Raw genomic sequence first — 21,945 nt, forward strand, 5'->3', positions numbered from 1 at the left:
CATGCTTTACAGTAGGTATGGTGTTTGATGGATGCAACTCAGTATTCTTTTTCCTCCAAACACGACAAGTTGTGTTTCTACCAAACAGTTCCAGTTTGGTTTCATCAGACCATAGGACATTCTCCCAAAACTCCTCTGGATCATCCAAATGCTCTCTAGCAAACTTCAGACGGGACCGGACATGTACAGGCTTAAGCAGTGGGACATGTCTGGCACTGCAGGATCTGAGTCCATGGTGGCGTAGTGTGTTACTTATGGTAGGCCTTGTTACATTGGTCCCAGCTCTCTGCAGTTCATTCACTAGGTCCCCCCGCGTGGTTCTGGGATTTTTGCTCACCGTTCTTGTGATCATTCTGACCCCACGGGGTGGGATTTTGCGTGGAGCACCAGATCGAGGGAGATTATCAATGGTCTTGTATGTCTTCCATTTTCTAATTATTGCTCCCACAGTTGATTTCTTCACTCCAAGCTGGTTGGCTATTGCAGATTCAGTCTTCCCAGCCTGGTGCAGGGCTACAATTTTGTTTCTGGTGTCCTTTGACAGCTCTTTGGTCTTCAACATAGTGGAGTTTGGAGTCAGACTGTTTGAGGGTGTGCACAGGTGTCTTTTTATACTGATAACAAGTTTAAACAGGTGCCATTACTACAGGTAATGAGTGGAGGAAAGAGGAGACTCTTAAAGAAGAAGTTACAGGTCTGTGAGAGCCAGAAATCTTGATTGCTTGTTTCTGACCAAATACTTATTTTCCACCATAATATGCAAATAAAATGAAAAAAAAACAGACAATGTGATTTTCTGGATTTTTTTTTCTCAGTTTGTCTCCCATAGTTGAGGTCTACCTATGATGTAAATTACAGACGCCTCTCATCTTTTTAAGTGGTGGAACTTGCACTATTGCTGACTGACTAAATACTTTTTTGCCCCACTGTATATATCCTGGCCTTCCCATATGTATCCATCCTGGCCAGTCATATGCATCCATCCTGATCATTTGTCCTGCCCCAAATATATCCATCCTGCAGCCCCCCTTATATCCATCTTGGGCCTTTTTTCCTGCCCCCCATATATCCATCCTGGTCCTTTTTTCCTGCCTCCCATATACCCATCCATGGGAGACTAAAAGCTGTCATAGGCCGATCGGCTCTTACATACAGGTGATGATCAGATCACCCGTATGTAGCAGAGCGGCTCACTTGCTATGAATGCTGACCACCGGGCGGTGCTCATAGCAATCCGGCAGTGACAACCATAGAGGTTTGCAGGAGACCTCTGGTGGTCACCGATGGGTGGGATTTCCTTGCCGGAAGCCCGTGTTAAATGGTGCTGTCAAGAGTATGACACCAGCATTTAATGGGTTAAAAGCTGTGGGTGGATCACGATTCCACTGGCGTCTATTGTGGGCACAAGTCCAAAAAAGCTGACATGTGCTGGAAAAGATGTGCGCTCAGCCCCAGAATTCACATCAAAAGGTGAGACACGACATGCACTACATGTACGGCACATGTTGTGAAGGGGGGTAAATTATGGGATTTAGGAGGAAAATTACTTTGAACCACCCCTATAAACCATTCACAACCTAGGTTGATCGCATGAAGGTGCCTTCTGCTCCTGACAGTACAGCGCCTGTGATTGTTGGCACAGGGGATTTTCGCCGCTCCCTGTCAACTATGATCGTTGTGATTGGCTGTTCAATTCTGTACAGCCAATCACAGTGAGATTTCACTGTATTGGCAAATCAAATGGCTTGAAACACTGAAGTCCAGCTATGTTCAGTGCTATGATAGCACCGATCATAGGCTGGAGCTGTTCAATGGCAGGGTCACCAGCTCCAGCAGCGACTGGATCGGTTGGAAGATGACGTCCAATTGATCAGCACTTGATCGCTCGGTTTTTGACATTTATTTTGTTCCTACCACCTCCGTGTGTGCGACCTGCAGCCCCCGAGTGCTGATCAGTCACACACAACACTGTAGGCTATGTGCACACGCTGCGAATTTTTCTGTGTGGATCTGCAGGTAAAGTGACCTGCGGTTTGACACCTGGACATGTCAATTCTTTCTGCGGATATAAAACCGCAGCTTTTCCACAGTGAAAAACCTGCAGCATGTGCACAGCGGATTGTAAATCCCATAGACTTACATTGTACTGTACACTGTCTGCAGAACTGCTGCGGATCCGCAGCGTGTGCACACACCCTTAAACGTCTGTGCTCGCCTTTGGCCAGGGCTTTTTTCCCGTTCATTTTTTCTCCTCCCCTTGCATCACCCCCATACGCGCGTCCTGCAGCCGCTGATCAGTCACACACATCACTGATCAGCATCAAGTTGTCGATGGTTTTTTTTTCAATAAGTGTGAAAAAAAGAATCAGATAAAATAATAATTTAGGTGATAGGGCTTCCTAACAAAAAAAAATGTTTCACATTGCTGATGTAAAGTAGTCATTTATTCACTATTGCGTGCGACATAACTGCAGGTTCAAGGGTAGAAATATTAAAAGTTTGAAAATTGATATATTTTCACAAATAACCGCAAGTCATATTGAACGTGAAGTACACTATGTCACGAGAAACCTATCTCAGCGGGATCCATGGAAGCGCTCCAGAGTTATTACCTCACAACAGGTTGGGGGCTGAAGGGGTTAATGCCCTGGGTGCCAATGGGCGACCACCATGAGGCCCAGGTTGGGGGGCTATGGATACATCCAGTAAATGAGGCTCAGACTAACGCAGCTGCCTTTCTCGTGTCTGTACAGGGGCTTGTGCACCCCACCTGTAGGAAGCACAGCCTCCACTCACCCACACAGGGCTGTGTATGAGCCGGGCACGGTGCACAGCTGTACAGGCCGCATGGTGTGAACTGACAAAAGCGCACAACCGGTACCGGCTCACAGGAAAGGAAACTTCTCCGGCAGCAGCAGTAGCAGCACGCCTGGGGCCAGACTCCGCCTACACACGTGACCGATCACATGACATAACGTCCTAAAACAATGCGGAAAGTAGTATACCAGGCTCTCATTGGAGGTTGAAGGAGGCCTGGCCCCACATTCACTTCCTATTGGTTTGGTTCATCTGGTGGGCGTGGCTTTTTACAGGAAGTGTGGTGTGGATAGAGAAGGTGAGTGTGCGCTGCAGGCTGGTGCAGACTGGGTGCTGAGGAGCCTTCCTCTGATTTCTATGTGCTTGCGCCTATAGTGCTGCCTGCAGGGAATCCCTACTGGGAGAGCATTAGCAATCATCAAGAGTTCTGTTGACTGTAAAGCATCTGGAGGCTGCAGAACTGCAAGGACACTGTATGATATACACCGCAGCTGCTGAAGAACCTCTTCAAGAGTAATCCACCTTTCAGATAAAGGGGTTGTCCGGTATTTTAATATTGGTAGGCTATCCTTAGGATAGGTCATCAATGCTAGGTGGGTGTCGGTGCGACAGTTGGCTGCCCTGATGTGCTTGGCTGTGGAGCAGAATAATGCAGCAAGGTACTGGGGGAGGGGTGGTAGTACCAGTCCATGGCCACTATACAGATAAAACTGGGGGCCAGCTGATCGGCAGCGTGTCTGGTGTCACTCCCCCCGTGATCTATCCTAAGAGTAGGCCATCAATATTAAAGTTCTGGACAGCCCCTTAAAGAACCACGTCATCTCCTTAAGAAGTCCTTGAGACTTTGTAACGCGTAGAGAAAGAAAATAAATCATCACTTTCATCTTTACTGTTGGATCGTGATTTGTACAGCAGCGCGGGTTTTTCACCATGAATCTGTCCAGTTTGATTTGTGTATATTGAGAAGAGTAGGGGTCCTAGACCTGAACTTTGGGGGACTTGAACAGAGAGAGGGTGGGATGAAGAGGTAGTGTGGGAGTTGGAAGCGCTAAATGTTCAGTTGGTACGATAAGAGGAGATCCAGGATCTTTGATGCCAAAGGAAGAGAGGATCTGTAGAAGGAGGCAGCGTTCCTGAGTTCTGCGTCGCCAAAGAGGTTGCTCGTCGGGTCAAACACAGCGATGCGCGCTGGCCAGCGGGACACCGATGATGAAAAAATGGCCCAGGACATTCGAGCACGATCAGCGATATCTAGCGGGGGGGGGGCGGTCGCTGCTGCGTGTCACATGTAGCGAGATCGCTGGCGAGGTCGCTGTTGCGTCACAAAATCAGTGACGTGTCAGCGATCTCACTAGCGATCTTGCTATGTGAGACAGGGGCTTTAGATGAGAGGTGGGAGGAAAGTTCAATGTGGACGTCCTGGTCCAGGAGTTTGGATGCGAATGGGAGCAGCGATATTGGGCAATAGCTGGACATAACGGTTGGGTCGAAGGTTGGCTTTTTAAGGATAGGTGTGATTGTGGCATGTTTGAAAGCAGAAGGGAAGGTACCGGAAGTTAGTGATAGGTTGAAGAGATGGGTTAGGGATGGGATAAATGTGGTGAGGTTGGGGAGGAGGTGGGATGGGATCTATTGCACAAGTGGTGAGGTGTGATTTGGAGAGGAGACAATTAAGCTCCCCTTCAGTGATGTTGGAAAGGAAGGTTATGGGGTTTGGGCATTGGTCTGGCATACAAAAGGGTTGTGGTGGTTGAACAATGAAGCCTTGCCTTGTTGGGTCGATCTTATTTTTGAAGTGTGTGGCAAAGTCCTCAGCAGAGATGAAGGAGGTTGGAGGGGGCAGTGGTGGGCAGAGGAGGGAGTTAAGTTTTGATTTACTGTTTGAGGTTGTAGGATAGGGAAGATACGAGGGTTGTGAAGTAGGCCTGGCGGAGGTGAGGGCAGATTTGAAAGCGATTGTTGCTTTTTAGAGTGTAGTGAAATAATCTCGCAAATTTGTTTTCTTCCAATGTCGCTCTGCAACCCTGGACACTTGCCAGACGTTTCTAGTGATGGTATTATGCCAGGGTTGTCTATTGATACCTCGCACTCTGCCATGAACGAGAGGGGCGACCGTGTCAATAGCTGATGCGAGAGTGGCATTGTAGAAAGCAGTGGCACTGTCTGTGTCGTAGAGCGAGGATATGGATGCCAGTGGTAGAATAGTAAGAGAGCATGTGGGTGTCTAGGTGTGCGAGGTTTCTGCGGGGTGCACATGTTGCTGGACATGGGTGGCAGGTGAGAAGGACAGGGTTGACGTCACTTCTGACTGCCTCCAGCCAGGAGTTCCAGGCCGCCCTGCACTCAGATGCTAGCCTGGAGACCTTGAGAAACCTCGCCGAGAAGCCCACACTTATCCACATAACACATGTATCGCATTGGCATGTATTCACTGCAGATGTTCTCATACCGCCTGACTACGTTTTCTGTAATGTTGTTCAAAGAAGACACATTGATCTATAAATGTTGTCACATTTTTATTATTCTCCTTTGAATTCATTGTGGAAAACAGAAATGTTATAAACCTGAATGTACAAGTGTGACTGCAATTATTAATGTGTTTAGCAGTGGAGACTGTCATGGAGGCAGAAGTAAGAATATGTAATTGTTTCTGCAGTGCCAGATGTCTCTGGTCGGTGATATTAGAAATGCTGTGTATTCCCAGCCGTTCTATCACCATTAACAGTTGGGTAAAGCTGGGCTTCTATATTATGTTAGTTTGGTATATTCCAAAATCATATGTGTTTTACCACAATATGCCACGGGTTTGTAACGTTTTTATTTTGCACGTTGTTTTTATAGATTTCAGTTATAAAAAAACAAACAAAAAAAAAAAGCGCAGTCAATCATTGCCCCGCTAAACCGTTACAGTTCAGAGTTAATTGTTTGTGGCACACTACCGCTATGTGAATACCAGTCTCCAATAAATAAAGGCTCATTCACATGTCCGATTTTTCCTCTTATGAGAAAAACAGTCCGATTATTCTGATCAGACTGTGGTCCGAGTGTCGCCTGTTTCATTTGTACGTGGAGAAATTAAGAATTAAAGGTTTCTCCACCTTCTCCGTCCTGGCAGTCCGTGATGTCATCCGAGTGCGGGCCGATATTTTCACAGACCCATAGACTTGCATTGCCGATTTTTATCTGACACTTGGATCAAAAATGGACTTGTGTAATATTTTCCGAGGACCACTCTGTAAAAAGGAAAAATCAGACATCTGCATAGCCCCATAGAATATCATAGGTATGAGGGCCATCCGTGAAAGCTAACCTCGTATAATAAAATCGGCCATGTGAATGAGCCTTAAGTGCTAGCAAACTTTTCTGTGTCCTGCTGTAAATCAAGGGTAATGAGAGTATAAACTCTTATTCACTCACTGCATGCAAGTGACGCATTAGATGTTCACTAGTGGGTTAAGCAGCGGCCCCTCATAAACCCTCGGCCCTCCTCTTGATTGTCATCTTGCATATTTTAGGAGACTCCAATGCAGAGGAATAGGGGAAGAGGTTTGTGAGCAGTTGCCACTGATAGCTCACTATACCTTACACATGATTCGTGTTGTGTGGCAAAATAATTTATTTTATTTTTTTAAGTTATGCTTGGGTTCCAATAACAAAAAAGAGATGTTGGAGTATAGTCTTGCTCTCTGCCACAGATTGATGTTTACTGAAATGCAAAGTCAGCGGTAACAGACAATTTACTTTTTTCTTATTTAATTATAGCAAATGAGTTCTATATACAGTTGAATTCCAGAGTAAATGATTCCAGCTTTCTGTCCAGGTAGTGTAGCCAGTGTTTCTATAACTTTGAACTTGCAAACTTTGCTTCCAATTTATTTAATGCTTTTCCTATATATATATTTTTATATCTCTTTTCTTATGTGTGCAAGGCAGTGATCTATTAAACAGAACCTGTCATGAGATTCATGTTGCCTGAACCGCAGGCAGCATGAATCAAAGTCTGGTTGTACAATTGCAGCCATGTATGTCAGTGTTCCAAAGAAAGCATAGTTTGTAAAAAGTCCAAGGACTGTAGGGAGAGACCTGCCTAATCCAACGTGGTCCCTGCCCTGCTTATCCCTGCGTGCTCTGCTAAAATGACAGGTCTCTCCCATGTGTGTACATAGGGAGAAACCTGTCAATCAACTGGAGAGGGGTAGGGAGAAGTCAGCAGTGGACCCAGATCAGACTTATCAGGTCTCTCCCTTTAGTCCTTGGATGTTTTTACCAACTGTGATTTTTCCAAAATACTGACCTACCTGGATGCAACTGCACAGCCAGACAATGATTCAGACTACCTGCGGTTCAAGAAGCATAAAAAAATAATAACAAGTTCTCTTTAATTCTTTGAACATATGGTGGGAATGCCCACTGGTTTACGGGTTATGGAATGCAATTTTCTCACTGTACAATAGTCTCACTGGTAGCAGAGTCACACCTTCCCCCCTAAATAGACCTACTTTCCATTACTCCGGATACAAAGAAAGATATCCTTAGGCACTTTCTAACAGCTGTTCAGTGAATTGTTCCACATCACTGGAAATCCACAAAAACTCCCACTTTGGGTGAATGGGTGGAAGAGGTTTACAATATTATGAAAATGGAAAACATGATGACAATCACCTGGAAGCTTTTCATCGCCAATGGACATGTTGGGTATCATTCAATGAAGGGAATGACCTAGCAATCTGGTTGTCAGAAAATAATACTTAAAGTAGAATGTCGTGGTAGAAGTGGTCATCACTCAAGTGCTGGTTTCAATAGGTCATGGTTGTAGTTTTAATTTTTTTTTTGCCACACACACCTCCTTTTCCTTCCTATTCTTTTTCTTTCTGCCCACCTTTAATTTTGGTTGCAGCTGTATATACCTGTATATCTGCTCCAACATGTGTGATAGTTGTTGGTGACAGTAGCTCACATGTCCTACTTGTGTCCTATCCCTAGAAACCCAAGGTCATAGTAGTTTACTCTTGGATTTTTCCATTCCATGACTAGAGATGCAATCCTGTGACTGAGTTAATAGTGAACACGCCACCATTCTCCTGACATTTTTCGTATCATTTTCTTGTAGGCCTCCTTGAAGGATGGTGGGATATGACCCCAGCTCAGAGGGATGCCGTCTTTCTGCAACTGAAGTGGCTACTGCGGGATCTCTTTCTGGACTTGTCACAAGGGCAGCTATAAGCCCTCTGGATGTCATTAAAATTCGCTTTCAGGTATTTTTTCTATTTCCTTTTTTAATGACACTGAAACTTTTGTATCTCCTCCCCTTGTTCTCATTCCTGGAAATTCTAAAATGATTGATAACCTGTTAACGGGAACCTGTCAACTGCTTCATGATGCACAAACCACAGCATGAATCCAAGCATGGCTTCATGATTGCAGCCAGGTTTATTTTATTTCTGAAAAGCTCCTTTGTTCTTGGGATCATAGCCAAAGACTATAAAAGTCCGGCGTGTTCTCTAGACGGATTCTCCCACACCTTTCCAGGTGATTGACAAGACTCTTGCTATGAGAGAGACCTGTCAATCACCTCTAGAAATGGTGGGAGAAGCCGACCAGTGGCAGTGCCGGAATAGTCTGTTTCCGGCTATGATCCCTGCAGAAAAATATACCTGGCTGCAATTGTTCACTGTTTGGGCATCATGAATCAAGTGACAGGCTCCCTTTAACACCCTGTATATTCATATGATATTTAAAGCAGTTGTTCAGAATGACTAAGAGCAGTCTTTTTATTGAACAACAGCGCTACTCTTATCCATGGGCCGTGTCTGGTATTGCAGTTCACACGCATCCCAGTGCATGAAAATGAGCTGCAATACCAGATGCAGCCCGTGGACAATAGTGGCACTGTTGCTCTAAGAAAGCAGCCATATACAGTAAATTGATTCCCTGTTCTATAATCTCAGCAAAATGCACTTCAAATATATACATTTATTTTAGGTCCACAATGAACATGTGAGAAAAAGAAATACATGGCAGAATTGATTGTCCTTTTATAATTAATCTTTAAAAAAATTAGACAAATTTCAAATATGAAATGTATAGAAACTACAACTGCACAAAGAACAAAAAAACAGATGTTTCTGCAAGAAAATTCAAGATAATTCCCAATTTCTAAATTGACTGAACGTGTGAGTTCTCTTTTTTTATTTTATTTCACTTAGCTTCAAATTGAAGATGTGAATGGACATGGGAGACCGGGCAAGTACAGAGGAATTCTCCATGCAATGAGACTGATTCTGAGAGAAGAAGGGGTCTCTGGATTCTGGAAGGGGCACATCCCGGCTCAGCTCTTGTCAGTGTGTTACGGGGCTGTACAAGTGAGTGCTCGTCTCCCCGTATAGCTAAGATTAGATACTGTGCTTCTAGAAATTGGCCTAAATCTGTTCTCCCTTCTTGTCTTTTCTCCCTGCAGTTTGCAAGCTTTGAGACATTAACTAAAACGATTCATACCTCCACGTCTCTTGATGCTCGCGCTCCAGCAGTGCACTTTTTGTGCGGCGGTCTTGCTGCCTGCTCAGCCACACTGGCCGTGCAGCCTCTGGACACCCTAAGGACACGTTTTGCTGCCCAGGGAGAGCCCAAGGTATGGAATTATATGGTTAATGGATAAATTGTAGCTTTTTGGCAATAGATCTTTATTGTTTTCTAGTCTTCCCTTCTGTACGGTATAGAAATATGCCCTAACGCTACTTGGAAACTGTCAACAAGCAGGTTGTAGAATAACTTTATTTTTATTTTAAATTACTCAGACAGGCCACCAATGCTTCCTAAAGCTGCTGCCTATCTGGGATTTTTATGTGATGTCAAATCATCACCTGTTATGGGGCCTAAATGAGGTATGGCAGGTCAGGTCATTGACACTGATCATTATGACATCATGATTTCTGGACATATCGCTATAGGGAGCTACCAACAAATGTCCATGACCCCTCCAGTATTCTGTTCCACACATGCCACTCCTCCGCCATGGGCTACCTGTGAGCCTGGCTGATACTGTGGCAGGCAACTGTTTGAAAGCTGCTGCTACTGGTGTTATGCCCCATCTTCATCACCTATTTAGTGCTCTTATATGGCACATGTTGTGTGATGTTGAAGGCTTACTCCCATCTTCATAAATGGTATTGTCAGATAGTACTGGTAAATACAAGCCATTTTGCAATTTACAGCTTCTTAATGTTTTTAGCCTATCTTGAGATATTGCCACTCTTGTTTTCTTTACAACTCGCTGCCTTGGAGACCGACCACCTCTAATATAGATAGCAGAAAATGTGCAGTGCTTACAAGCTCTTTTCTGTTTAGCTCGTAAGCCCTCTTTTGGAGCTGGTCAGGATCACTGCAGTGCACTGTTACCTGCTATTCCTGGCCAGCTTCATCGCAATGCTTACAGTCTAGACAGAAGTGGTTGCCAGTCTCCTAGGTAACAGCAGTGGTCGCCAGTTTCTTAGAAGACACCATGTCGGCCTCTGTAATTATTGATTGATTAAAATATAACCTTTATTAAAGTCTTGACTTATTGTGAAGTTAATAATATACATAAAAAAGAGACCATCATCACCATTTAAAAAGAAAAGATAGGAACCAGGACGTTGCCTAAACCTTTCAGATTGCAAGACTGGTCTTGCCTTACAGCAGAGGTTGGCACCCTAGAACCTACGCACTAGCGCCCCCGCTCGTTGTCGGCTGACACTTCTATCCCTGTAGAGCCCTGTTGCCGAAGGAGGAGAAGAATGATTGGTCAACCTGAAAAAATGCAACTTTGGTCAAGAAGCTGGCCTTGTTAACACTGAAAAAAGTATATATATTGGTATCGGTATAGGAGATACCTGTGAAGTATGGCACTTTGTACCAAAATGAAGTACATTGGTGCTTTAAGGTAGGCAGGAAAAATTGTTACAGGCAGAGGGGGAGGGCAGATTCTCCCTTAATGTGCCCTGTCTGTCAGCTGAGGTTGGCACCCTAAAATGTTATCAAAATTGGCGTCCCCACTCCCGACGGCTGTCCCTTCTGTCCTTAGTTATATTAACCAGACCCTCGTTGGTATTGAGGGAATGGCCTGGTAAAGATGAAGTAGGAGGTGAGGGAGGGAAGGAACAGTGCTAAGGGGATGTCAGGCAACCTCATATGATAAACAATATTGTCTTCGCCATATCAGAGATTTAAGCACTATATGTTTGGCATCGATACCACCATATAAAGGATAGAAGTTATTGCAGCATCCCTAATTTTGGGTGACAAATAAACACATCAAAAACTTGCATATAAAAGATAACGAAGAGTTCTGGAAGAGCGCTCGACGCGTTTCTCCTCTCAAGTGTTCATCAGGAGTAGAATTAATGTGAAGAGATTACTTAGTTGGCAGTTGTCTTGCCATAAGTTCACCCAGTGTGGTACCAGGGTGTAGAGATTCAGGCAAATGAGGATCGATCCCTCTTGGTGGTGTGTTGAATGATGCAATGCATGCCACCCATTCAGGGAAGGTACATATATATAGGGCCTATGTTATTGCTTATGTGTTGTATGTCCCGCTGAGACCGCACGCATGTGTACCGGGGTAACAAGAAGTCTATATTGGAATGCTGTGGTGGTCCACGGTCATCTGGTAGGAGGCGCATACCAGTGAAATTCAAATGACGTCAGTGAGCGCCGCTGCTGAGACCGGAAGTGACGTAGACTAGGGCGGAAGTGCCACTCAGCGTGTCATGTGTGTTCCACAGGCTGCTGTAGCGCTCGCTCCGGAAGTGGCATAGGGTAAGCATGGGGGCAGGACTTTATATGTCATATGCATTCCATCTGCTGGTTGTGGGATGCACACAAACTGGTCCTGCACATAGAACGTAGTTAAGTGGACAGGACAACTGTGTATTCACCGTATCCAGGTAACGGATCAGTGGGCATAATATAAGCCTCTTGTGACATGTAGTCCCAGCAAGAAACAATTAATACGTTGTGATATAGACAGTAAAACCCATAAGTGAAAGATAAATAAACATTTAATAGGCCAAAAAGAAGGCAAATGCAATCAAATTAGTGTCTTTTATTAGGTAATATATAATCAGTCCCGCAGTGGGGAAAATAGAAAAGATATACAGTGGTGGCCAAAAGTATTGGCACCCCTGCAATTCTGTCAAATAATACTCATTTTCTTCCTGAAAATGATTGCAAGCACAAATTTTTTGGTATTATTATCTACATTTATTTTGTCTTCAATGAAAAAAACAAAAAAAGAATTGTCCTAAAGCCAAACTGGATATAATTCCACACCAAACATAAAAAAGGGGGTGGACAAAAGTATTGGCACTGTTTGAAAAATCATGTGATGCTTCTCTAATTTGTGTAATTAACAGCACCTGTAACTTACCTGTGGCACCTAACAGGTGTTGGCAATAACTAAATCACACTTGCAGCCAGTTGACATGGATTAAAGTTGACTCAACCTCTGTCCTGTGTCCTTGTGTGTACCACATTGAGCATGGAGAAAAGAAAGAAGACCAAAGAACTGTCTGAGGACTTGAGAAACCAAATTGTGAGGAAGCATGAGCAATCTCAAGGCTACAAGTCCATCTCCAAAGACCTGAATGTTTCTGTGTCTACCGTGCGCCGTGTCATCAAGAAGTTTAAAGCCCATGGCACTGTGGCTAACCTCCCTAGATGTGGACGGAAAAGAAAAATTGACAAGAGATTTCAACGCAAGATTGTGCGGATGTTGGATAAAGAACCTCGACTAACATCCAAACAAGTTCAAGCTGCCCTGCAGTCCGAGGGTACAACAGTGTCAACCCTTACTATCCGTTGGCGTCTGAATGAAAAGGGTCTGTATGGTAGGAGACCCAGGAAGACCCCACTTCTTACCCCGAGACATAAAAAAGCCAGGCTGGAGTTTGTCAAAACTTACCTGAAAAAGCCTAAAACGTTTTAGAAGAATGTTCTCTGGTCAGATGAGACAAAAGTAGAGCTTTTTGGGCAAAGGCATCAACATAGAGTTTACAGGAGAAAAAAAGAGGCATTCAAAGAAAAGAACACGGTCCCTACAGTCAAACATGGCGGAGGTTCCCTGATGTTTTGGGGTTGCTTTGCTGCCTCTGGCACTGGACTGCTTGACCGTGTGCATGGCATTATGAAGTCTGAAGACTACCAACAAATTTTGCAGCATAATGTAGGGCCCAGTGTGAGAAAGCTGGGTCTCCCTCAGAGGTCATGGGTCTTCCAGCAGGACAATGACCCAAAACACACTTCAAAAAGCACTAAAAAATGGTTTGAGAGAAAGCACTGGAGACTTCTAAGGTGGCCAGCAATGAGTCCAGACCTGAATCCCATAGAACACCTGTGGAGAGATCTAAAAATGGCAGTTTGGAGAAGGCACCCTTCTAATATCAGGGACCTGGAGCAGTTTGCCAAAGAAGAATGGTCTAAAATTCCAGCAGAGCATTGTAAGAAACTCATTGATGGTTACCGGAAGCGGTTGGACGCAGTTATTTTGGCTAAAGGTTGTGCAACCAGGTATTAGGCTGAGGGTGCCAATACTTTGTCTGGCCCATTTTTGGAGTTTTGTGTGAAATGATCACTGTTTTGCTTCATTCTCTTTTGTGTTTTTTCATTTAAGACAAATTAAATGAAGATAATAATACCAAAGAATTTGTGTTTGCAATCATTTTAGGAAGAAACTGAGTATTATCTGACAGAATTGCAGGGGTGTCAATACTTTTGGCCACAACTACATATCTAGCCTGGAAATCCTCAAAGGTAAGCAAGTATTTGAGAAAATATGAAAGGCAAATCTGATACCTTACCTCGTCCAGAGTAACACATCAGGCAAAGAATATAAATGTGGAAGGTGAGGATTAAACCAGAGCGGCACCCTGGCGACACCACTGTTGTATCTCAATAAATTCTCTGTTATTGGCCGCACTCTAGCTACAGTTTTTAGAGAAATTTGAGCTGATGAGACTGCATTATATCTATAGAATAGGTCAGTTAGCACTTCATAAGAACCCATCAACAGGTGAATTGTTCCTCTAGCAAATTTTTGAAATCTGACCAGTATCACTTTGAGGTAATAACTCTGGAATGTTTCAGCACATCCCATTGATTTTGAGATTTTTTTTTTCGTGACACATTGTAGTTTATAGTCAGAAATTGACAGCGGCATTTAACTAGTTAACAGCCACGGGTGGATCGCAATTCCACCCGCGGCTGTTGCGGGCACATGTCAGCTGTAGATCTCAGGTAGCATATGCCCGGAAAGTTGCGGGCTCAGCGCTAGAACCCACACCAAACAAGGGGAGTCCAACATCATCGTACTATTACGCCCGATCTTGGAAAGGGGTTAATAAATAACATTTTCCACATGTCTGCTTTACATCAGCACCATTTGTGAAATGTTTTATTTTGTTTGCATTTTAGAAGGCTTAAAACTGTAGCAGTAATTTTTCATTTTTTTTCAAGGAAATTTTACCACTAACATGAAATACAATATGTCACGAGAAAACAGTGTCAGAATCACCGGGATCCATGGAAGCATTCCAGAGTTATTACCAGGGCTGTGGAGTCTGTAAGCCAAACCTGCGACTCCGACTCCTCAATTTCCCTTACACTGACTGTGACTCCACGACTCCGACTCCCACATATATTGCTTATATTTAAGTGAAAAATTTATTGTAGTACAATGTGAGCATCAGACATTTAATCATTTTTATGATAAAATAATCAAGATATTTAGAACATAATGTATATTTATTAGAATACAACTTTAGAACACAAAAACTGTAATAAATTGTATATATGTAATACACTATGTAATATCGATTACATATATAGTGTGTGTGTGTGTGTGTGTGTGTGTGTATATATATATATATATCACTATGTAATAAACTATGTAAGTGGCAAAAAAACAGTTTTCAACAAAAACATACTAAATAACATTTGTGCAGTCTATGAATTTGACTTGGGTCCACATATACAGCTGCCAGAAAAATTTTATTTTCCAATAGCTGTGTCTCTTTCCGTTTCATTGAAGCAGAAATGCCATCTGCGATTAAACCTCCTCTTTGGGACAGGCAAAATAGCAAGTTCTTCCACTCCCTTGTGAAAATGCCAGGAGTTAAATCCTCAGCTTGTAATTTTTTAGTCACGGTAAATGGGTGATTAAGCAATTCCTTCAATTCCATCAATTTTTTTCCGACTCCAAAGCCCAGGTTATTACCTCATAAAGGGACAGTGGTCAGAATTGTAAAAATTAGCCTGGTCATTAACATGCAAACCACCCTTGGGGGTAAAGGGATTAATGATGACTGAACCTGACTCAAAAATATGGATAGCACTTGTATGCGACAAGCAGATGTCTGAATGAGCCTCTTAAAAAAGAGTACCTGCTCATATAACCTAGTGAAAAAAGCAAGTGCTAATCCTCATGTACACACCTGACCTCTTATTCTGAACAGTTGTCTGAAATAACAGGTATGCATTAGAAATTTTTAATAATAATTATGCTGATAATAATATGGTTAAAACCCTTCTCTGTTTACTACACAGGTGTATAGGACCTTGCGCCATGCCATCATCACTATGCATAGAACAGAAGGAGTTCTTACATTCTATCGTGGCCTGTTTCCTACATTGCTGGCAGTATTCCCCTATGCCGGCCTACAGTTCTCCTGCTACAATTTATTGAAGAGACTCTGGAGTTGGCTGCAGCCATGTAATCATGGTAAGAGAGGTATAAAAAAAAAAGTACGGTAATTTGGTCTTCAATGTTTCACTTGTACAACATTGTGTATGTGTGTGTGTATGTGTAAAAAGTACATTAAAAAAGTTAGACTAAATGGGTCTATTTACAAGATATCCGACTTTTGTTAGAGTATAGAAAAATAGAAAAGATGGGCATCTCCCCAATAGTTACCAAAAATAAATGGAATTTATTCAGCCCTTGTGGCATGGCGACATTTCAGTTGAGAAAGTTTCCCTAGAACTAATACTTGAGAGATTATTTATACTCTGTCAACACTAAGTACAGTGCCGTACCTTTATCCCTGACCTGTCTGGTGTGCTCCTTGGATGTCATGATGCTGTTTAATCCTTAAATGGGTACTCCTTGGAAGTTAAAAAATAATGCTTATCTCATACCATCATAGACTATTAGGATAACATGAATAGTGCTGCTTTCCATCCTTCCAGTAGCTATAATTATGTGACGCTGGAGCTGCTCCTTGGTGTTCCCCCTCCCATGTGGGACGTTACACATCACGGGTCGTGTCCTGCTCCTGTCTTCTAGCAGCAGCCAGGCCGCTGATACCGTCTACTTGTTCTCGGTTTGATATCTGGTCGAGTAGCCTGCTCGCCGCTGCTTACAGCTGCCAGTCCCGTGATTAATATCTGCTTGTATTCAGTTCTAGATCAGGGGACATGGCCTGCTTCACGATGTAGGGCTGCAGGGATGGAGGTATTATCATGAAGCCGGCTGCTGTGAATATGAATACAGGCTCTGTGTGTGTGTGTGTATATGTATATATATATATATATATATATATATATATATATATATAATATTATTTTTTTTCTTAAGCCTGCTCTACAAACTCTAAAGGGGAAGATTAGTTTAGTAAATCCATTTTCAACACTTTATTGGGAAATGCTGTAGCCTCACTCATTGGGGCTGTGAATGCGGTCACATTGTATTCAGATTGGCGCCCAGCCATAGCTTTAAATATCCAAACTAATAAGACCTTACATGACCTAATGTGAATATATAAATGCATCTGCATAAGGACCTTTAAAGGAGGTGTCCATTTTAATTTGTGTTTATCTGTTGATTTTCAGTGCATAAAAGTAACAAATACCACTGTGCTTCCCCAATGCCACTGCAGCGCCAGCTCTACACTGCTGACTCCGACTCCTGCAGACAGTCACTAGGCTCTGCGGTGATGTAGACGGCACCTGACCACTGTGCCCAGTAATTGGCTGCAGCGGTCACCTGATATCTACCTGTCACCACCGCTGCAGTCCCATCAGCAGAGACTGGAGTGGCATTGGGTAAGTGCAGCTGTCTGTATTATTTTTATGCACAGTATATCAAAAGATTAAAAAAATAAAATGGACAACCCCTTTAATAAAAGGGAGGGCCTCCTTTAGGAATAAGCACTACAAACAAACAAGAGGAGAAGTGATCACTTAGAGGCCGATACATCAAAGAAAACTAGCTGAATAGAGTTTAAGATTTGCTAAATTCTTTATGTGACATTAGGCACTTCTTATTCCAGCACGGCCCGGTCCAGTCACCAGTCCTAATGATGAGTCCTGCTATAGACTTAGTATTATCGTTGGGCCTAATAGAAACTGAACAGACAATAACTTCTTTTTTTTTTTCGGGGTTTCATTTGGAGGGTTTATGCAAAGCAGAGCACCCCTGAATTCAAAACTAAAGGCGCACAAGTGTTAAAAACTGGAGGTACATGTGAAAGAAGATATACTGACATCTTGAAAAATATCATCACATATAAAAATGTTAATTGTTGGCTTATATACACTGCTAGGCCTTTTAATTAAGAATAAAATCTCTGTAACATTTGGGTAAACAGTATTTTTTTTCCCTGAACAAGATAATCTGAAGAGTCTGCTGTGCGGCAGTGGAGCTGGAGTGATTAGTAAAACTGTTACCTATCCTCTTGACCTCTTCAAGAAAAGACTTCAAGTCGGGGGCTTTGAGCAGGCGAGAGCAGCCTTTGGAGAGGTAAGTAATACCTTATTGTATCCAAGAATTGGATCGCACTCGCCCATTCAAGCGGCTGCAGTCTGATGTCATCTGAGTGCAGGCCGATTACCACAGACGCCGGCAATAGAGGAGATAAATTACTTTCTCCATTTTACCCGCACTTGTGCTGTGACTCTATTATGCGAGAGAATCCGATCACACTGAGGTGACTCTCAGATCAACCTGTGACGAAGCTTGTTCGGAGTGTCATTATCGTAATTGGCCCCATTCTATTGAACAAGATGACATATGCTCCTGTGACCCCGGTCTAAAAGTGTAGTTAACAACAAGACCAGTTGCAATTTGCAGTTTTTGGACTTTTTTTTTTTCTATCAAAAACACAACATTTGAATAAAAAAAAAATCTGTAGAAACCGTTCCAGGAACATTCTCTATTTGACACATAAGTAGATGTTTGCCTGCTGCCTTATGCCAAGGGAACTAGAAATAAGCAGCCTTCCCAACTCCTAGTCAGGTTACAATGCACATTTTTCCATTTGTTTGTCAGGCCCTTTAGAGTTGGTTGGGTGACCTAGGGTGTCTGTCCGTGTGGGGTGCACTTATATAGTGCTGAGTAGCCCGCCAGATCTAATAGTATGGGTGCCATTACTAGCTTGTAAGCCGGACACTGTGCATCACACGTACCTGTGTGGCTGACGCCCTATGGAAGCCTCAGCTGGGTGCATTTTTAATACTAGACAGCCACGCTCTCCATGAATTGGTAAGTTTGTAAGGGTTTGCTCTATCAGTCTTTAGCACCTGTGCTGCCCCCACCTTTATTATGGGGGGGTCTGCTAGTGCATTGGTAATCTGATGTGGAGTTGGCAAGGTTTTTTTTTTATTTCCTGTGATTTTTCATGAATTCATGTCCTATGTGAGCCCACATTTGGCTTATCCATTTTTTCCCCATTCAGACAGTTTTTCCTTTTGCTTCTCTGACAGGTCAGGACATACAAAGGGCTGGTGGACTGTGCTTGCCGTATGCAAAAAGAAGAAGGCTTTAAGGGTCTTTTTAAAGGACTGTCTCCTAGTTTGCTGAAAGCTGCGGTTTCAACTGGACTCACCTTCTTCTGCTATGAGATGTTCTGCAGTATGTTTTTGAGCGTGAAAAAAACAAAAAATACACAAAAACGGCAAATGTAGGAAATATGTACTGAATGATAGCCGCAGTCATCTTTCGCTGTCGCCATACTGTTACATACTTCATGTTGTATTTTTATATATTTTTGTATTATATTCTATCTATTGCCTTCATATTGTTGACTTTTGGTGAAAGCGTAGACAAATATTTATTTTATATATGTCTATTACTAGATATGCTATACAACTTTGTTTTATATGTAACTGTACTTGTCAAAAGTTTGGACAAACCTGTTCATGCTATAGTTTTCCTCCTTCTTATTGGAATGTGCACATTGTAGGTTCAGACTGAAGGCAGCAAAATCTCAAAGGATCACATATTGAAACCAAGAGTAAAGAAGCACATGTGAAACAAACTCGGATATATGTAAAACCTTAGACTCTTCAAAGTACTTTTCTCTTATGTGGATAACAGCTTTACGCCCCTTGCCATATTCTCTCAAGTAGCATCACCGGCCTTCAGAAATAATTTCCCACTATCGGATGTTTTTTGCAGGGGCAGGTTTGGTACACAGCTCTATGCAATACTGAGTCCTATTCCACAACTGTCTACAGCTAAGCCAGAATATGAAGAAACATTCAACTAAGATAAACAACAGTCTATCATTAAGATATAAAAGTTAGTTAATCTGGACATCGCTAGAACCTTGAAGATAATCCTTAAGCACACTCATGAAAGCATCAATTGTTATAAAAGAAACTTGCTCTCATGAGGACTGCTGTAGGAAGGAAGACCAAGAATTACTTCAGCTACAGAAGAGGAGTTCAACAGAGTTACCAGCCTCAGAAAATAGAAATTGGCAGCACCTCAGATAACAGACCTTTATAAATATTGCAGAAACATCAAGTAGCAGGCACAGCTCAATGTCAACCGTCCATCGCAGACTGCGAGAAGCAGACCTTTAAGGTCAAATTGCTGCAAAGAAGCCACTACTGAGGACTCCAAGCAAACAAATTCTCTGAATGGCTCTCACTGGGCGTAAAATCCCAATGTTCGGCAGACGTAACTCCGCCCACCCGAACAAAACTCCACCCACTCATCAATTTAATTGGTTACAAGCATGTGGGCGATGTTTCTGCCGTCAACATAAATATGTGTTCACCTATTGTGAACACACATTTAATAGGGATCCAAAAAGAGCCGACTCTTTTTAGTGAGTGAAGTCAGTAGATCTGGATCACCAAAAAGAGCCGGACTGCTCATCACTAACAGCCTCTGGCCTTCGCCATACTGATCCCTGGTTGATTTTGTGTTTCTAAGGCATGATTCCTTTACACACTTTAAGTTTGGGTTTTTATAGTATAGCAGATACATTCTATGCCTTCTACAGTAGGGGACTCTACTTTCACACTAACATGAAAAGCTACTACATACGACATGTCCATCTGTGATGCATTTCATGGATTTTATCATTTGTAATTCCGTAATATACTTGTCATGCATTTGGGTTCAAACCCTTGAGTTTGAACTTTGTGGTCGACTTCACTAACAACTGAGCCACAGCAGATACACCTTTTTGCTTGGTGTTTAGTTTTTGTTATCCTTGCTTCAGTCTTTTAATGGTAACGGGTGTTTTCATTTACTCATTTCTCTGCCCTATCACCTTTCGGATACAGCTTTATATACTTTCCCCGGCTGGTATTTCCTGCTGGTGACAGTCTCATTAGGATGTCCAGCCATTCTGCTGAAGTTTAAGCCAGTCAGTGAAAAACCAGCTAGGTTTATTTCTCTGATGTTTGTTCTCTACCCAGCACCTATCTTCTGTTTCTTTTTAAGGAAGTAGGCAGCATGTTATCTAACAGGACATATTTAATCCTTTATTTTGTATTTCGTGGTTTGTTGTACTCGCTCTGGTATCTCTTTCTATTTCAGCACACTTTTCTTTCTGTAGGAAATTTGCACTCTGCTCTCCGTTTTCTTTTTTTACTGAGGAACGGTAAGCGCTCAACGGCCTTTCAGGCAGCATAGGAATGAGTTGCCATCGTCTAGTCTGTGATTAGGGCTATCTCAGCTTTCGCAGTAACCACTAGGGACTGCGGGGTCAGGATCGCTACTCTGTACAGGAATTGGCAGGGTCAGTTGCAGTTTTTAGTGTGTTACCTATTTTCCCGAGCGAGTTGCTACACTATCATAACAATACTATAATCAGCACAATCCTACCAATTGTAGGAAAGCTGGCTATATCATAAATCATATGGTGCTATTACAGCCAGTCCCTCTTACGTACCATCAAGCACAGCCTTCCATACAGTACTGTATATCCTGGGTTTATACTACTTTTACGTATACGTGCCAGTTTGCACGGACAATTATTTTTTTAAAGTCAAATTATTTATCTTTTTTGCTTTTGCTGTTTTTATTCCTCATCAATAAATGAAAACCTTTTTTTTACCTAATAACTGATCATTGTATTACGATGTATGCGTTAGCTGTGCAATGAAAGGATAAACTTGAGTTTTATATTTGACAATGTTTCTCATATTATTAGACATAAAACATTGGATTGTACGTCTTCAGGCTCTTATGTGTGGCCAGTGTGCACAGAGCCATAGGCGCTCTGTGTGTGGCAGTGTGTTTTTTGAGTTGTTTGTTATCCCACCCTTTCTCATCGGAGGTGAGCGTTACTAATGACGTTATGACCCCACACAAAAGTAATGGGGAACGTTATCGAAACTACTCACCTCCAATGTGGAAGTGAGTGGTGCCAAAATACCCTTTAATTGCAGAATTACAAGGAAGCCAGTGAAAAAAATGGCAGTTCATCTAGTACAAGGTGAACTCCAGTCTACAGGAATGGAATCCACTCTAACAGAGCGACACTCTTTTCAAGCTCCTAGAGAGGGGTATCGCCAGCGGGAGACCCCCCTCTAAGGTATAAATATGCTTTCCTATGGTATATGGCAGTCATTGTCTTCTTGAAACAACCCCTTTTAACTAAGAAACACTTAAATTGGAAATGGATTACCTGGAATTATAAGGGACTGAAAACTGTACTATAGCTAAAATCTCTTGTCATTCGATTCATGATTCATAAACCATGAACAGTATTAGTTAGTCTGGCTACAATTGTGTTTGTGAAAATGTTTTCTGAGAGCATCATAATGTAAGGGCAGGGATCCTGATTCCATCGATGTATCACTTACTAGGCTGGTTTGTGTACTTTTTATGAAAATCACTGTTTTATCAACATGAGATTA

The 21,945-nt window shown here is 42.6% G+C and overlaps 1 protein-coding gene across 6 annotated transcripts; it reads left to right on the plus strand.

Annotated features, from left to right (window-relative positions):
• Nucleotides 1-2,981: 2,981 nt before the first annotated feature.
• Nucleotides 2,982-21,218, plus strand: SLC25A19 (solute carrier family 25 member 19). 6 transcript variants are annotated; one of them, XM_073588013.1, is made up of 8 exons: nt 3,128-3,330; nt 6,580-6,637; nt 7,928-8,072; nt 9,024-9,179; nt 9,275-9,445; nt 15,394-15,577; nt 17,457-17,587; nt 18,550-21,218. In XM_073588013.1, the coding sequence occupies exons 3-8, from the start codon at nt 7,941-7,943 to the stop codon at nt 18,748-18,750; spliced, it is 975 nt and encodes a 324-aa protein (XP_073444114.1). In that variant the 5' UTR covers nt 3,128-3,330; nt 6,580-6,637; nt 7,928-7,940; the 3' UTR covers nt 18,751-21,218. The 6 variants fall into 6 exon arrangements, with proteins under 6 accessions (XP_073444111.1, XP_073444117.1, XP_073444114.1 ...); XM_073588010.1 differs by lacking the exons at nt 3,128-3,330; nt 6,580-6,637 and adding an exon at nt 2,982-3,115; XM_073588016.1 differs by lacking the exons at nt 3,128-3,330; nt 6,580-6,637 and adding an exon at nt 2,982-3,115 and having other exon boundaries at nt 15,394-15,568.
• The last annotated feature ends 727 nt before the right edge of the window (nt 21,219-21,945 follow it).

This window comes from Dendrobates tinctorius, unplaced genomic scaffold, assembly GCF_039654945.1.
Source record: "Dendrobates tinctorius isolate UK_male_01 unplaced genomic scaffold, ASM3965494v1 ptg000103l, whole genome shotgun sequence".
Taxonomy (NCBI): Eukaryota; Metazoa; Chordata; class Amphibia; order Anura; family Dendrobatidae; genus Dendrobates; species Dendrobates tinctorius.

Coding starts and splice junctions, on each gene's coding strand:
- SLC25A19 (XM_073588010.1), top strand. CDS start 7,941: ATGGTGGGATATGACCCCAGCTCAGAGGGATGCCGTCTTTCTGCAACT. Junction 9,180..9,274: donor TGTGTTACGGGGCTGTACAA/GTGAGTGCTCGT, acceptor TTCTCCCTGCAG/TTTGCAAGCTTTGAGACATT. Junction 9,446..15,393: donor CTGCCCAGGGAGAGCCCAAG/GTATGGAATTAT, acceptor TTTACTACACAG/GTGTATAGGACCTTGCGCCA.